The 12,039-nt window shown below is 52.8% G+C and overlaps 1 protein-coding gene across 3 annotated transcripts in view; it reads left to right on the top strand.

The window, feature by feature from the left end:
• The window catches only part of CACNA1E (calcium voltage-gated channel subunit alpha1 E), a 265,342-nt gene that overhangs the window by 194,899 nt on the left and 58,404 nt on the right, over positions 1 to 12,039 (top strand). For 2 of the 3 annotated variants that reach the window (XM_080648663.1, XM_080648662.1), the window contains exons 13-20: positions 602 to 714; positions 1,078 to 1,209; positions 1,695 to 1,767; positions 2,582 to 2,699; positions 4,584 to 4,651; positions 5,364 to 5,461; positions 10,006 to 10,062; positions 11,203 to 11,856. In XM_080648663.1, coding sequence (XP_080504789.1) covers positions 602 to 714; positions 1,078 to 1,209; positions 1,695 to 1,767; positions 2,582 to 2,699; positions 4,584 to 4,651; positions 5,364 to 5,461; positions 10,006 to 10,062; positions 11,203 to 11,856 — 1,313 coding nt within the window. The remainder of the gene's footprint in view (positions 1 to 601; positions 715 to 1,077; positions 1,210 to 1,694; positions 1,768 to 2,581; positions 2,700 to 4,583; positions 4,652 to 5,363; positions 5,462 to 10,005; positions 10,063 to 11,202; positions 11,857 to 12,039) is intronic. The other variant, XM_080648664.1, reaches the window with a different exon arrangement.

The raw sequence follows: 12,039 nt of genomic DNA, 5'->3' as shown, positions 1-12,039 counted from the left end.
CGAGGTGCATAATTAAAACAAAAAACAAGTACAGTTTTTAATTTGACATTGCTGCTTCCTACAGCAGTCAGATTCTCTGCCATCCTATAGCAGTAGCACCCTCACATTGGGCTGTGTGGGGCCTGAGGGACTGACAGATCTTATATACGTGATTAAACAGTTCTTGGGAGCACTAAATTCTAGAACAATGAGAGAATGTGGCTCCTCCCTGAGATTTTCATGTTGGAATGCAACTTGTATTAATTCAAGTTTGGTTCCTTGCTTTGAGGACGACTCTTTTGTCTGTCTGCTCAAAGGGTTACAATGTAAGACAGTTACGGCTGTCAATTTTGTGCAGAATTGATCACTTGTAGTTTTCACCAAGGACAACAGCAGCCAGTAATCCACCCACAGTCTGCAGAATTAAAGTTAGCAAGAGGGGTGGAGAGCAGAGGGAAGAAGTGGTCTTTGCAAATAGATAGACCTGTTAGAAGCAGGCTGGGTGGGGAGGGGAAAGTATTAATTTCACCACAGCCCAATGAGAACTGTTGATCGCTGACTACCAGAATGTTCCTCTTCTCTCTTCCTCCTCCTGGTACTGTGGCTGGGTTTGGTTCTTTAGGTCACGGTGGGCAGTATCTTTGAAGTGGTCTGGGCCATCTTCAGACCTGGAACATCTTTTGGAATCAGTGTCTTGCGAGCTCTCCGGCTTCTAAGAATATTTAAAATAACCAAGTAAGTGATCAGAATCTGGACCCTTCCCAACCACCATTGAGACTGGAAGCTTCTCTCTGCCTTATTATATGTCCTTCCATTCCTCATCCCCCTTACCAGATGTTCCCCTTCCTTATCTCATCCCCCCACTCCATTCTTCAGCTCCTCCTCCTCCTCCTCCCCCTCCTCCTCCCTCCTCCAAAGATCAAACCAGAAGAAACATCTACGATGCCAAGTCCCATGCCACACTGTTGCTACCACCTCTCCTTCCTACAAGGATTAAAAATGCAGCTTGTTCATAGACCACCAGGCAGATGTCCAGCTGGACTTGGGGATAACGTGGTATTCACTGCTCACTGCTGTAATGCCGTCTGCGTTTTGTAGGTACTGGGCATCCCTACGGAATTTGGTGGTCTCCTTGATGAGTTCCATGAAGTCTATCATCAGTTTGCTCTTCCTCCTCTTCCTGTTCATCGTTGTCTTTGCTCTCCTAGGAATGCAGCTGTTTGGAGGCAGGTAAGCACCAACTAGCTTTCCATCCAAAGGAGCCTTAAAACGTCAGCCTGGGAGCACCGGGGTCACTCATTCAATCACCGTGTTCTCATCTTGTTTGCTCCTGTCCATGGCCCAAATCAACCACTGTGCGTGTTGTGGAACAGGCGTCTCTGCTTGTAATCTTTGCACATTGTACAGGGTTCTTGCTCCAGGGACCCTTCCTCTGGAGCTCTCTCTGAAATGTACAGCACAGGGCCCTGTACCTCGGGATCTGCCCAAACTCCATCTCAGTACCCACGCCCTTCAAAGACACACCCTTCACAGAGCACAGTCCTTCAGCCATAGTCTCTAATACCATCTTTACAAGTGACACGGAGTGGGGGGATTGTAGGGAAGAGGGGGATGTGGAGAAAGGGGAAATAAGTGATGAAAATGGCATAATCTTGGGAAGGGAAAACTTGGTGTGTAAGAATTTTCATTCCATTCTCTCTGAATTTCCTCTGCAGGTTTAACTTTAATGATGGGACTCCTTCGGCAAACTTTGACACTTTCCCTGCAGCCATCATGACTGTATTCCAGGTACGAGGCCAACTGGCAGGTTCCTGGGCGCACACTGAAAGGTGAAAAGGGTTAGGAGAACCCCACTCTGCCCCTCCAGGCCCCTCCCAGGCAGCTGGGTACCTTGCTTGTTGAGGAATCATCACCATAGTAATTCCTAGGATTTCGGTAGCTCTGTTCTTACCAATAAGAGAAGAGCCCCCTCATGATGACCTCATTGGCCTTCTCTTGACGTAAGAGATATCAAGTCAAAGACAGTAAAAAACCTATCACATTTATGGTTTTCTGAAACTGGAGACATCATCTAACACGTGATCATTTAATGAAGTATTATTAGCCCCCACCAAAATAAATTTTAAATAATGGGGGAAATAAAAAATCAGTAATGTCTTAGACCTAAGAAAAACACTATTTAGTCAGAATCTGAGGCTGAACCAGAATCCAGGTTTCCAGAACTGGTGCCCAGGCAGCTCTTTCCCATAATGATGCTGACTCAGGAGCTGCACCTTGGCAGCTCTGGTGACAGGTGGGGAGTGACCAGACTGCCTGGTCTGAGTGATTCCTGTGGGCCTGGCAAAGTGGAGGTGGAGGGGGGAGGGACTCTGTAGTTTGAGGAATAGAATCTTCCCTTTTAATGCTCTTTCTCTATTTTCAATGCCTAAAATTCTCTTCCATAACAGAAGAAAGTTTAGGATTATCCATGGGAGTGACATTTTTCCCCTCCCTGGCAGGATGGCCAAGCAAGGGGGTAGGTGGAAAAGACTCAGGCCCAGTCTTCTCCCCATTTTCTCAACCAGCCCAGGTCTCTGACTTGCCTGTTGTTTGCTTTGCGTAGATCCTGACAGGTGAGGACTGGAATGAGGTGATGTACAATGGGATCCGCTCCCAGGGTGGGGTCAGCTCAGGCATGTGGTCAGCTATCTATTTCATTGTGCTCACCTTGTTTGGAAACTGTATCCTTTTTAAGATGCTCCTCTTTGTGCTGCCTGCCTGCCCAGTCCGGCATATGAGGAGGGGAAGGGGGAGATGGGGGAAAGGGGGCGCGGTGGTGGTTGCGTAGTGATGGTGAAGGAGGAGGAGGTTGGTGGTGGAGGTGGTGGTGGTGTGGAGGAGGTGGGGAGGAGGGTGGTTATGGTGGTAGAACTGGAGTGGGGCAGTGATGGGGGATGGAGGGGGACATTGCTCTGTATACTAAGAGAAACCAGACATTGCTCTGTATACTAAGAGAAACAAGGATCCTGATCTTAAGGAATTTGTATACTAGTTGGGTAAAGGGGATAAAAATGAAGAAGAAAGAATAGCATCCAAATGAAGATATTGTGTTGAATGATTGGAGCTACTATGAGCTGGGGACAGAAGAGAGGGCAGAGATCACTGTAGGCTGAACAGTGGGCAGATTATAATACTCATGAGTTAATTTCATGTTACGCTAGAACAGAGCCTGCCCCATAGTAAGAGCTCTAAAACACTAGCATTATGATTAATGCTACTACAACTAAGCAAATCTAACATTGACTTCATCTGTGCTATTTGTGAGTCTCTGTGTGTACTAAGTGCTTTACTGGCGCTATTTCATCTAATCCTTACTTTGTAAGATGTAGAAGAAATAACAAAGACCAAACAATTACTCAGCTGTAAAGGGAGAGTGGAAACAAGTTCATTTCATTCCAAAACGCAGGTCTGGTCACAGGATCTAGATCCACGAAGATGAGGTTTTAATCCCAGCAACTCTGTGTACAGCTGTGTGGCCTTGGGAAAGGCACTTCATCTTTCTGAGCCTCTAGTTTTCACGTGTGAAATTAGAATACCAATGTCTATCTTCGTTGTTAGTTGCGAATAGTAAATGAGGTAATTTATTTGAATGCCCCTTGTAAACTACAAACTTCTACACGACCATTAGATGTTTTGGCGAAGTGCGACTTGCCTTGATTTGGAGTTGGTAGAATAAAAACGAGGAGCTGTTGTGATACAGCTGTGGTTCTGCATCTTCTATAATCTCACAGAGAAAAGATGCTCCTTTTGGTTTTCTGCCCCGAAAACTGATAAGGGCCAAAGCCGACTATAGACCGAAGAGAGCCGCTAAGAAGAAAGCTGTGCAGTGAGTCACAGAAATGGAAGGCCAATTGTCACAGTGGCCTTTTTTTTTTTTTTTTTTTTTTTTTTTCCCTTTTACTCTGAGGTCAGTCAGACCTGGACTTTCTGGAACCAGTTCTTTGTCCCAGAACACATGGGCCTCAAACACAGTTGGAAATTTGGGACTTTAGAGGTTAGAGTATAGAATAAAAAGGGGTTCCATAATAATCTTGTGAGCTCTGTGACATTCTGTTAAATGAAATGCGGAAGCTGTGCAGGATGAGAAGAACAAGAGAAATAAGTTAGCATCCCATTACTGAGAGCTGGTCAGTGATGGGCTGTGGGTTCTCATTTCCTTTCATCTTTAAGAATAGTTTAGGATGGCTAGTGTAGGTGGGCTTCAATTTCAGCCTCCCAGAAAGGAGAGAGGAGCTCCTACGTTGAGTTACCTACCCATCTTGTTCTTCACTGACTCTATTTGATATTGCTGTGGATAGACATCACAGCTGTTGAAAGGCCTTCTCACTCCATTCATGTATTTCTTTGTCCTGAGCAAAGAGATGATATGTGGAAGGGGGGAAGACATATTCTCCTTCTAATAGGGTTGCATAGTATCTCTGTCCCCCCTCCCACAGTCCCTGCTTAAGGGACTCTTTGGGGTAGATCCTAGTGTCCCCAGCAAGAAAGACGTGGAGATGCCCTCTCGGCCTTGCTTTGAGGCCTCCTGCTTTTCTTACTTGCCCATCCTTAACTCGTCACCCCAGACACGCTGCTGAATGTGTTCTTGGCCATCGCTGTGGACAATCTGGCCAACGCCCAGGAGCTGACCAAGGTAAGCATTGCTCTCTGGGGATGCGATGGTTCTAGTGCCATTAGATGCCTTTGGGGAGCTTCCAGAAGTCTGCGTTTCTGGCCCCTCCCGGGAGCTCCTGGACAGGTGGAGAGCCACATGCCCTGAAGGAAGCCTCGTTCACTCACTTTGAGTTTGGTGAGCCTCAGACCAGCCTGGGTCTCCCATGAGATAGAGAAAATAATAGCTAGGACCTTGGACCCTCAAGGAGGCCCTTTGCAGGATTATAACATGAAGAATAAAGAAAACAATCAATCCTGGGAACACTTAGCTCTGCGGGGAAGAGGGCACGGTGGAAGGCACAGCCTTGGTGCTGCACTTCAGGGGCTCTGCCTGGAAGGGCCTTGTTCCCTCACTTCCAGACAAAACACCTGACAAGTGTCAGCTGTGGCCTGTGACCTCTACAGCGTGGCCAGCTCCACTGAGGGCAGGGGCATGGCTTTGAGTTCCACGGCTCTCCTGGGCAGCCTATGTGACAGGGAGGAGACCACAGTTGCGGCCATGCCAGGGCTACGGAGGCCCGGCAGCTTGGCCATCTGTGGTCTCTCAGCCAATCTCACCTCATTCTGCCTTGTTTCACCTCTTCCCTTGCGCTCCTCACCCCTCCTGCTCTCCAGAGCTTCTCAGGAGAGCCCAGGGAGCCACCTCTTCTTCATGGGGGTCCCAGGCACAGCCGTGTCTTCTTTGTGTCTAGGATGAGCAGGAAGAAGAGGAGGCTTTCAACCAGAAGCACGCGCTGCAGAAGGCCAAGGAGGTCAGCCCGATGTCCGCACCCAACATGCCTTCTATCGAGTGAGTCGGCAGTCCTCACCTCACTGTCCCCTGCACTCAATTCAAACCCCATTGGTTATCCGAGGGCACCTACTCCACGCCAGGAAGTGCCCTATGAACACAGCAGTGAGCACGACAGTCTCTCTTCTCGTGGAGCTTTTATTTCAGTGAGCGAGGTTAGATTGATAATAAACACACAAATAATTTTCACTAGTGGTAACTGCTGTAAAACACATGAAACAGGGCAGTAGGGCAGAGGAACAAGAGCTCAGTGGAGTACCTTCGGGCAATCTGGGAGGGGTTCTCAGAGGAGGTGACATTTAAGCAGAGACCCTAAATGTGTATAAAGTGTCATGTGACATTTGAAGGCAGAGCATCCCCAGCAATTGGCTGGTGTGGAAGGAACGAGGAGGAATCGAATGAGACAAGGTCAGGGTGGTGGGCAGGAGCCAGGTCCCGAAGGCCCAGGTGAGGGATTTTAGCTTGTATTCTTATTGCAAGCCTGGGAGAGTTTAAGTGGAAGGAAGGATATGACATGATTTATACTTTTAAAAGGTCACTCTGCTTTGTGGAGAATAGATTGTAGGGGCCAAGAGGACACAGCAAGTTGACTCTGAAAATAGGTGAAAGATAACAGGGTTTTAAAGCAGGGTGGTGGCAACGGGGAAGGTGGGAGGCAATCCCATCCAGTCTCTGTTGTGGAGGGTGGCCCGACAGGGTGAACTAATAAGGGGTTAAATGTGATGGGGAGGATGAATAGAAGGAGAGGAAGCATTTCTCCCAAGTTCTAAGGTGTGAAGCTTAAGCAAGTGGGTAGGTGGCGGCTGTGTGTATGATACTCTGGAGAACGATGGAGAGCCCAGGCTCATTTGGGCCACATTAAATTTGAGATCCTTACAAGACATCCAAGTGGAGATGTTGAATAGGCATCTGAAGCTTAGGAGAGAAGTCGGGGTTAGCAATAAAGATCTGGGGGGAGCCATTTGCAGTTGGATGATACTGAAGCAGCCAGTGTGGGTGACCTGACCTGGGAGAGTCCAGATGGAGAAGGGACATGCTGAGGACAGAGGCCCAGAGCCCACCTGTGCCTGACGGGGAGCTCCCAGGAGGTGGGAGAAGGAACCAGGAAGCATGGTGCCCTGGAGACTCGAGAAGGATACCCTTCAGGGAGATCACACAAGATGGGGACAGCAAAGGGACTGGCAACATGAAAGCTGTAAGCGAGCTTTGCAGGAGCAGTTTGGCCCCTGGGGACTGAGTCCAGCTGAGTGGCCCCTGGGAACTGAGCCCAGCTGAGTGGCCCCTGGGAACTGAGTCCAGCTGAGTGGCCCCTGGGAACTGAGTCCAGCTGAGTGGCCCCTGGGAACTGAGCCCAGCTGAGTGGCCCCTGGGGACTGAGTCCAGCTGAGTGGCCCCTGGGGACTGAGTCCAGCTGAGTGGCCCCTGGGGACTGAGTCCAGCTGAGTGGCCCCTGGGGACTGAGCCCAGCTGAGTGGCCCCTGGGGACTGAGTCCAGCTGAGTGGCCCCTGGGGACTGAGTCCAGCTGAGTGGCCCCTGGGGACTGAGTCCAGCTGAGTGGCCCCTGGGGACTGAGCCCAGCTGAGTGGCCCCTGGGGACTGAGCCCAGCTGAGTGGCCCCTGGGGACTGAGCCCAGCTGAGTGGCCCCTGGGGACTGAGCCCAGCTGAGTGGCCCCTGGGGACTGAGCCCAGCTGAGTGGCCCCTGGGGACTAAGTTCAGGGAATGAATGGGAGGTGATGAAGTAATCAGTGAGGAGACTCTTTTAAGGATCCAACCTGGGCCTGTGATGGCTGGTTGAGCTGGGGGCAGGGGGCTAGGCCCTGCGTGGGGCTGACCCCCTAAGTGGGGCTGACTCCCTGTGTGGGGCTGGAGGAAACTGTTGGAGGAGAGGCCGAGCTGTGACTGCAGAACCATGGCACTCCTGTAGCTGCTTCTGGGCTTGCCTGAGGACTGTGTGAGTAGCCCTGGGGTGTCTATGGAGAGGGCCGGAGATCTCCAGGGGGTGGCACCAGACCCTGTCAACGACTCCTTGAAGCTAGTGAGGAAGGAGCCCTTTTTGGCCAGTGCTCATGCAAAAGGCTCTTGAATGAGGAGCCTCGCCTTGCAGGGGCATTCCAGGGTTACATGTGGAGCCCTCCCTTCCCTGCATGGCCATCATTTTGCCCTGACCTTTCAAAACCGCAAAGGTCTGGCTCTGGGCCCCCCTCCTCTGTGAGTGGGGAAAAAAACTCCCCCCACCCCCCCACCCCCACTCCAAAAAAATTATCTCTGAATCTTGAGTGGTTTCTCACCCACCTTCCCTGAATGCATGAGTTTGGGTTAAAAATACACAGGTAGCCAAACATGCCTCTGGGTAAGGCAATTGGTTCCATGAGTTTGAAGCTTAGAAGAGAAGTCAGTGGGTGGTTCTGTTTGCTGAGATGAGGAAGCCTGGGAGGGAGAGTTTTGAGCCCTGAGTTGGGAAGGTGCTCAGCCCCGAGTAGAAACTCACAATTTATGGAATGAAAGAATGAATGAACTGCTGGGAGCAGGGCCTGTAGGTGTTGAGCCGTGTGTGTGCCGGGCACAGTGCAGTGGAAGAAAGTGCTGTGAACACCCAGGACGGGCAGAGATCCAGACTCTGGATGTGGGACAGGGGTGGGAGGTGGGTGCCACTGGCAGTGCTACGTCAGGCATGTGCACACCCCTCAGGAGTGAAAGCAAGAATGCGGCTGTCCCTAGAGAAACGGAAAGAGCATTGTGACCAACCAAAAGGTCTGAGTGCTGGCTGAGGTCCTGCTCCTCATGTTCTGTGACCTTGGTGAGATCCTTTAGGGTCTCTGATCCTGTTTCCCATTTTTGGAAGAGGAAGAGTGCTCACTGGCCTTCCTGGTCCATGGAATAATGTTGGGCTGCGTGTGAGATTACAGATGCATGGGTTGGAGATACATGGATGCTTCTCGGTATGATTTGAGGAATGAAGGTATGTTAATGATCCTGATGGGGTAGGAAGTGGATCTTTTCATGTGTGAGTGGAGAAGTAATGAGGGTTTTGAAGTGTGTGTCTGATTTGTGTGGGAACCAGCAATTGGGTTTCTCTTTTGCCTGGTGTGTGCATGTGTGTGCGTGCACTTGAGTGTGTTCAGGCATGCGTATGCAAGAGAGGAGACTCTTCATACACTTACACTCTTACACATGCCTCTGCCTCCAGTTTTTGAATATGTGAGAATTGGCAGTTAGATGCTAGAATGTGCTTTTCGTAGTAGGTTTGCATGAGGCCTCTCTGAAGTGTGGGCTCTTATTTCTATCTGCCACCCATGCCTCTCAGCACCGCCGCCCCACGTGTGCCTCCTCACATTGCAGCTGTCGAAGCTGAGGGGTGCATTCAGTTGGGGAGCTCGCAGGTGCCTGCACAGTGATGTCTGCATCCATCCCGTGGTTGCTCATGCGCATCGCTCCTCTGCCAGACACCGAGGGAGGCTCAGCCCAGCTGCCCGCCCCCGCAGCCCCACGGAGGATCAGCCTCTTCAGCAAATCCAGGGCGTGGCCGTTGGGCAGGGCTAATTTGTCCAGCATGTTCTCCATGTGTGGGTGCCACTTTTATCAGGAAAGGAGCAGCATTTGCCAACCTCCAGGTCCAGGCAGGGTCTGTTGGGCCAGACTGGGCCTGTCTGCCAGGAACTGAGCCAGGCTCTCTCCGCAGGTGTCCCAGATGTGCTTCATCTGCCTGAGCATCGAGCTGAGCTGGCGGGCTCATTTTTCCAGGAGTCTTGTCTGCCCTTGAGGGTGGTGCCCACACCCTGCCTCTCTGACCTTCCATTGCCTGTTTGAAAGGGCACAGCAAGTGTGTGTGTGTGTGTGTGTGTGTGTGTGTGTGTGTGTGTGTAGAAGAGATTTTTCCCTGTGCAAGGCCAAGAAGGTTAATACTGGGCTTTACCCAACCAAACAGACCAAACCTTCAAGGCCTCTGGCCAGGGCCACTGCGTGGCACAAATATGGGGTCACCACTCGCATCCTAGAGAACGTGGATGGCGGCCATGGAAGGGTGGGCCTGCCTTTGGCCATGGGCTATTTCTGTGGCCTCGATGGTGTGCGTGGCAGAGCACTTGCTCACTGCATGTTTTGAGAGATTGGAGTGATGAGTGGGGACTCACACCCATGTGACTGTGCTGGGCTCATCTAGAAATGACGGGCGGAAATACAGCTCTTCATCCAGAGATCTGTTTCCGTAATAGGTCTCTGAAGGATCTTTAGGTTGTGGTGTGAGTGCCAGTGGGCATAACGGTTGAGCATCTGAAGCAGTCTACTCCGTGAAATGGAAATGGATCCTTTGCGTCCATTCATACGCTTCAAAATCTAGATCACGCGTTTGCACGTAGCAAGGAATCAAGTCACTCCCTTGGAGAGTGCATGGTTGGGAGTGTGCAGAGGGCAGCGGGCATGTGGAGAGCGTGTGGGCGCTTTGGGGACTCTGTACCTCTCCCTGGAAACCGGCTGGTGGCTGTGGGGCGTGTGGTTGCTCTAGAGGTTGGGGTGAACTGAACCTGTTCGTTTTTCTTCCCCAGAAGAGACAGAAGGAGAAGACACCACATGTCGATGTGGGAGCCACGCAGCAGCCACCTGTATGTGTGGACCGGTTTGCGTGTTTGTGAGTGGTTATGTGTGGGTGCGGGGACACTGTGTCTTTGTCCTTGCTGTGGACAAAGTGGCGCCGGGTGTGCACGTCAGTGGTGTGTGCGTGTGTGTTCCATGCACATGGTTTGTGGACATGCCCCGCTGCCCCTTTCGACACGTGCTTGTCTCTGTGTGTCTAAGGTATGTGGCCCTGCGCATCGTTCGCTCTCTGTGTGGCCTGTGAGTGGGCATGTGCCGGCGTGGCTGTGCCTTTCACGTAGGCAGTTGTGTGCAGCCACGCATGGGCCTCAGTGAGGGCGTGTGTGGGCACCTGCGAGTGTCCCCTTAACAGTGTGTAGCTGTGCACGCACAGGCACATGTGGTGAAGGAGAAGGGGGCTACCCTTCCGCCGTGTGGGCCCCGTGTGCTCGCCTGTGTGTTGTGTTTGTGTGTTCTCACTGCCACATGAAGGCTCCTTTCGGCCTGGAGCCGAAATGCGCCACAGCCATTCTGAGGGTGAGCTGCTGGTGGTCTTTGCACACACAGTCCTCCGAGGTTTGGAAGAGACCCCAACACTCTCATTTGGTGAGGGTGACGCCGAGACATTATGTAACATAGGTCTGCTTGTCACTGTGGTCACCCTTCGATGGACTCTGACCTTTGCACTTCTCTGCCCTGGCAACCCCAGGCTTACCTGAGGGGGAAAGCAGAGGGGAGCAGGTGGAAGGGGATCTGTGACCTGGAACTAGGGGCCAGTGGTGGGCACAGGATAGGAAAAGGGTGATGCCCTAAAAGCAAATTAGAATGGGGAGTGCAGACCTAGTTGCCTTTGTACTTCGGCCCTGCAGGCCCGGGGACGGGGAACTGGGTCCTGGGCTGACCCCACCCCACCTGCTCCCCCAGCTACTGTAGAGCAGAAACCAAGTGGGAAACCCATGAGCTGGGAGGCTGTGGTCCAACCACCCGCTGCTGCGGGGCCCCCTCTGCTCCTTGCGTCTTTCTGTGCTTCCCGTCTGCAGGTCCTGGGCTCTCCCGTGTGCCCCTCGCACCATGTGTCCTGCCCTTTCCCCATGGCCGCTGAGGGCTGCCCTCTTCGGCCTGCAGCTGTCGGGCTCTGACCGCGGCCTTCCCCCTTCCCCCTTTGCCAGGCGGGAGCGGAGGCGCCGCCACCACATGTCGGTGTGGGAGCAGCGCACCAGCCAGCTGAGGCGGCACATGCAAATGTCCAGCCAGGAGGCCCTCAACAAGGAGGAGGCCCCGCCCATGAACCCACTCAACCCCCTCAACCCACTGAGCCCCCTCAACCCGCTCAACGCCCACCCCAGCCTCTACCGGAGATCCCGGCCCATGGAGGGGCTGGCCCTGGGCCTGAGCCTGGAGAAGTGTGAGGAGGAGCGCATCAGCCGCGGGGGGTCCCTCAAGGGGGACGGAGGGGACCTCTCCAGTGCCCTGGACCACCAGAGGAGCCCCTTGTCCCTGGGCAAACGGGAGCCGCCGTGGCTGGCCAGGCCCTGCCATGGGAACTGTGACCCGACCCAGCAGGAGGCTGGGGGAGGGGAGGCTGTGGTCACCTTTGAGGACCGGGCCAGGCACAGGCAGAGCCAGCGGCGCAGCCGGCACCGCCGAGTCAGGACGGAAGGCAAGGAGCCCTCCTCCGCCTCCCAGAGCCGGTCGGCCAGCCAGGAGCGGGGCCTGGATGACGGCGCGCCCACCGAGGGGGAGAAGGACCGCGAGCCCAGGGGCAGCCATGGGGGCAAGGAACCCACGATCCAGGAAGAAGAGAGAGCCCAGGACTTGAGGAGGTAACAAGTCCCAGTGTGTTCTCACTGCCACATGAATGCTTCTTTGGAAGTCCCAGGAGCGCCTGGAGCACATAGCACGGCTGGTGTTAGGGACTCTTCAGTATAAGCCTCCGAGCCTCATTTTGTCCAATGGAGGCGGTGCTAGTGCACCCGCTACAGGGTATGTGCAGCTATGACGGGCAG

This window comes from Plecotus auritus, assembly GCF_963455305.1.
Source record: "Plecotus auritus genome assembly, chromosome: 12".
NCBI classification, from domain to species: domain Eukaryota; kingdom Metazoa; phylum Chordata; class Mammalia; order Chiroptera; family Vespertilionidae; genus Plecotus; species Plecotus auritus.
The sequence above is the reverse complement of the archived record's forward strand: the minus strand, read 5'-3'. Positions and strand labels throughout refer to the sequence as shown.